This window comes from Gekko japonicus, unplaced genomic scaffold (genome assembly GCF_001447785.1).
Source record: "Gekko japonicus isolate JY-2015 unplaced genomic scaffold, Gekko_japonicus_V1.1 scaffold1649, whole genome shotgun sequence".
Lineage (NCBI taxonomy): Eukaryota > Metazoa > Chordata > Lepidosauria > Squamata > Gekkonidae > Gekko > Gekko japonicus.
The window spans coordinates 98,999-103,685 of NW_015160262.1; the positions used below are offsets into that span (position 1 = coordinate 98,999).

A 4,687-nucleotide genomic window follows, 5' to 3' on the forward strand; every position below is an offset into this window, starting at 1 on the left:
CGGGGCGGGGGGCCCGGCGGCGCAGCGCTTGCAGCAGAGGGCCAGGCGCAGGGCGTAGAGGGCGCGCGCCTCGCGGTCCAGGGGCCGCCGGGTGCGCAGCCACACCTGGCCGGAGCGCGCGTGCAGCGCCACCTGGAAGTGCGCGTGGCCCTCGCCCAGCAGGCGCAGGTGCCAGCGGCGCCCTTGCACCTTGGCGCACCACGGCTCCGGCCCCAGGCGGGTCAGCGGCACGGTCAGGCCGCTCACCCGGGTGCCCGCCGGCCGGTTCTCCGCCACGTGGCCGCCGAAGGAAGGCAGGCGCCTGCCGCCCGCCCCGCAGCCCGTCGCCGCCCAGCACAGCAAGAGCCACAGGTGGAAGGACGGCCGGGGCATGGCGCCTCCGCGCTGCGCTGCCGACGCCGCCCGCCCGCGCTGCTGGTGCTGCCGCTGCTGCCGACGCCGCGGCATGCTCCTGGGCGGCGGGGCGGAGCCGAGGCGCGCTTGGGTGGGCCGATTAGAGCCGCCGCGCCTGGACGGGAAGGAGGGGGGGGGGCGGATTTGCCTGGCCAATCCACACGTCGCAGCGAGAGCCTGGCCCTCCCGTCCCACGCCGGTTTGCGCTGAAGTAGACCCACCTGGCGTCAGGGCTGCGCGCTCCCCCACGCCAGGGAGCAAAGGACTGGACGTGGAGGAGCAAGCGCTAAGCCAACTCGTGCAGAGGGCGCTTTCGGAAAGCTCGATTAGTGGGATCTAACGGAACTCCAGATTCCGCGGGAGTCCCATGGGATGCTGGAAGCAAGACTGTCTGGGTTGAAACAAAACATCTGTGTGCCGCCGGAGGGGGGCGGAGGCGCGCTCGCACTTCAGGGCACGGACGTGACGCCGGAGAGGAGCGATTCGAACTCTTGACTTCTTTTTTTTAAAGCTTTTTTAAAGAATTGGAGGGAGGGAGCTCCGTGTCGATGGGAATTGCGGTTTTGGCAGGGAAGACAAGGGAAGGTAACCCTTTCCTTTCTGCGCGCGCCCCTTATTTAAATCGCGCTTGTTAAACACCACAAGTGTATGGGGGGGTGGGGGTTGCTTGCCTGTTACAGGAAAAACTAAAGCGGCAGCTAATTAGGGTTGCCAGCCTCCAGGTTGTGGCTGGAGATCTCCCGGAATTACAACGGATCTCCCGCCGCCGCAGAGCAGTTCCCCTGGAGAAAATGGCTGCTTTGAAAGGTGGGCTCTGTGGCGTTCTACCCCGCTGAAGTTCCTCCCGTCTCCAAACCCCACCCTCCCCAGGCTCCACCCCTGAAAATCCCCAGGAATTGCCAACCCAAAGCTGGCAACCTTACACTGGAGCTAAAAGACTAAATTCTTTACAGTACAAACCAAAACAGGTTTACACACCTGTCACCGTTGGGCCTAGAAAAGTGCCAGGCTGTTTAGAACTGCAGTATAGCATGCAGCCCTATGCAGGGTTGTTTCCATCTATGCCGAGTGCAAACGTTTGAGGTCACTGGGATTTCTCCAGAGGACTGCACTGTTCTTGTGGCAGAAGAAGCTTGGGTGGACTAGAGCCACCTGTATCAAATGAATGAAGTGTGTCCTCAAATTGGCGGATATGTCCATTGTCATATTGTGAGGGTCAAAAAACCATCAAGTGCTGGAGGTACATCTATGTCATTTTTCAGCACATCTGTTCCCAAAACACTGACCAATGCTCCCTCTAAGCTGTGGAGTCTTGTGAGCAAATCTTCTACTTTGTGAGCTACTGGCATTAAAGTTGTGAGCAAGCGATTTGGCTACTGCTAAATTAGTTTGCTCTGGAGCCATCCTTCCTGAGCTAAGACAAAAATGTGTGCGCTGGAGGCTAAAAAACTGTGAGCTAGCTCACACTAACTCACCTTAGAGGGAACACTGACTGTAACTATTCCAAAAAGCAGCTTCAGGTCTTCCTGAAGATGATCCGGGTTTAGCTATAGAACAAAGCTTGGGTCCAGTCTAGTGGCACCTTTAAGACGGACAAAGTTTAATTCTGAGTATAAGCTTTCATCTGCATGCACACTCCTTCTTAAAGGTACCACTGGACTCGAACTTTGTTCTGTTGCTTCAGACCAACACGGCTACCCACCCGAATCCAGGTTTAGATATGATACGTTATGCACGGATAAGGAGGCAAAGTGTAAACACCTTTCTTCTTTCCTCCACGTTGCTCTGATCAAAAGCTCAGTTGCTTTGAAATTTGGAAAAAAAGAAAGATCTGTTCATGGGTCTCTGACACCGTGTCTGTTTTCAGCCTTATAATTATTCACACTGCCTGTTCTTGTTGGCATTGAATAAGGAACTGGGAAGCAGGAAACAACTTGACTTTTCCATCTCCTTATTTATGATCTTCCGTATTTAAACTGTTCCTCTTCACATACGTATGCAGAATGCCATCAAATCATAACCCTAAAACGACCCTACGTAAAAATGGAGGGCAGGAGGAAAAGGTATGCTGCTACGGTTGCCAACTCTCAGTTGGGAAATTCCTGGAGATTTGGAGGTGGAGCCTGGGGAGGGTGGGGTCTGAGGAGGGGGCTCTGCAGGGATTTGATGCTGTAGACTCTCATTCCTTTTTTTTGCCATCAAGTCGTAGCTGACATGGTGACAATCTGGGATTTTCAAGGAAAGAGATGTTCAGAGGTGGTTGGCCATTGCCTGCCTCCACGTCATGACTCTGGTATTCCTTGGGGGTCTCCCTTCCAAATACTGACCAGGGCTGACCCTTTGTAGCTTCCAAGATTGGGCTATCCAGGTCAGGGAGCCACGGACTCCACCTTAACCCTAAAATCAAATAACCAGCAAGAACTATACATCCTAAAACAACGTGGGGGACTGTAGATCTACTAACAGTGTGATCCTAAAGGGATCTTTCTCACAATACAAGAACGCGTGGGCACTCAGTGAAATTGCTGAGTAGTCGGGTTAGAACGGATAAAAGGAAGTATTTCTTCACCCAAAGAGTGGTTAACACATGGAATTCCCTGCCACGGGAGGTGGTGGCGGCTACAAGCATGGACGGCTTCATATGGAGCAGAGGTCCATCAGTGGCTATTAGCCACAAGGTATAGTTAAGAACTTTCAGGCTGGGGCAAGGGATGCACTGTATTCTTGGTGCTTGGGGGGGGGGGCAACAGTGGGAGGGCTTCATTAGCCACAAGGTATAGTTAGGAACTTTCAGGCTGGGGCAAGGGATGCTCTGTATTTTTTGTGCTTGGGGGGGGGGACAACAGTGGGAGGGCTTCTTGTGTCCTGGCCCCACTGCTGGACCTCCCGATGGCACCTGGTATCTTTGGCCACTGTGTGATACAGAGTGTTGGACTGGGTGGGCCATTGGCCTGATCCAACATTGGCTTCTCATCTTATGTTTAAGGGCTTTTCCAAATCCGTCGAAGCTGATCGCACTTTTAAAAAGCCAGCAGCATCTAAAAAGATCAATATCAAATCACAACGAGACAAAATATTCAACCTAGGGGAACGATGGATTAAAAGGTAACTGAAATTGTTTTGGGGATTTTTAAAAAAAAAAAACCTTGGTGTGATATTGATGAAGATACTTCAGGAAGGACCCCAGGCTCAAAAAGAAGCGAAGGGGAAGCCAATGTTTGTGCATTTATGGAATATTATCCAGTAACCTGTCAATCCACACACAGCTCACAAGAGGGCAAATAACATGACCATTTAGGGTTGAGAGAACAGGGGGGGGAGATCTAAGCCCCCTCTCCTCAGGGGCCAGGGGCCAATCCAAATCAGGACTGCGCACCCTGGGAAGAGAAAAGTTTCAGAATAAGTTTCCCAACCAAAGCCAGACACATCCCTGGGGGAAAAATGTCATGTGCAGTTATGCCCTCTGCCAGGAAGGTCATTGGGTGACCTTGGCAGGGTTGAGAACCTCCAGGTGGCGCCTGGAGATCTCCTGGAATTACAAGTGATCATCTCCAAACGACCAGGATCAATTCCCCTGGAGGAAAATGGCTGCTTTGGAGGATGGGCTCTATGGCGTTATGCCTCACTGATCTCCCTCCCCACCCCTAAATCTCCAGGAATTTCCCAACTCGGAATTGGCAGCCGTAGACTTTGGGTATGTCACTTTGTCTTTGTCCAGCCTACCTCACAGGGCTGTGATAGGGGCAAAATGTAGGAGAGGAGAACTATGCACCCCGAGCTCTTTGGGAGCAGGGAACAAGATCATATAGTCAATGTTGGTGGAATTTCGGGTTGTTTTTCTTGCTTTGTTTGTTGCGTACATGGTGTCTTCTCACTGTGTCTCTCATTATGTACTCCATTTTGTGTCACAGTTGTATGCATGAATACCATGTCATTGTACATAGTGAATTGCTTATACTGCGCTAATCTCTAATTTCGCAATCCATCTTGATTGTATTGCTGATTGTATGCATTACGAGGCTCTTACTGCATTGATTTTAATTGTGTGATCCGTCTTGAGTGTCAGTGAGAAAGGTGCACTATAAAATTAAGAAGAAGAGTTAGTTTTATACCCTGCCCTTCACTACCCAAAGGAGTGCTGGAGCAGTTTACAATCGCCTTCCCTTCCTCTCCCCACAACAGACACCCTGTGAGGTAGGTGGGGCTGAGAGAGCTCTGAGAGAACTGTGACTGACCCAAGGTCACCCAGCTGGTTGCATGTGGAGAAGTATGCCCGGACCTTTTCGCTCCATCC

The 4,687-nt window shown here is 52.2% G+C and overlaps 1 protein-coding gene across 1 annotated transcript in view; it reads right to left on the reverse strand.

Moving 5' to 3' along the window:
• The window catches only part of ARID3B (AT-rich interaction domain 3B), a 38,708-nt gene extending 38,261 nt beyond the window's left edge, over window positions 1–447 (reverse strand). Inside the window, exon 1 of the mRNA XM_015414799.1 lies at window positions 7–447. Within this exon, the coding sequence (XP_015270285.1) occupies window positions 7–447 (441 nt within the window). The remainder of the gene's footprint in view (window positions 1–6) is intronic.
• Between the last annotated feature and the right edge of the window lie 4,240 nt (window positions 448–4,687).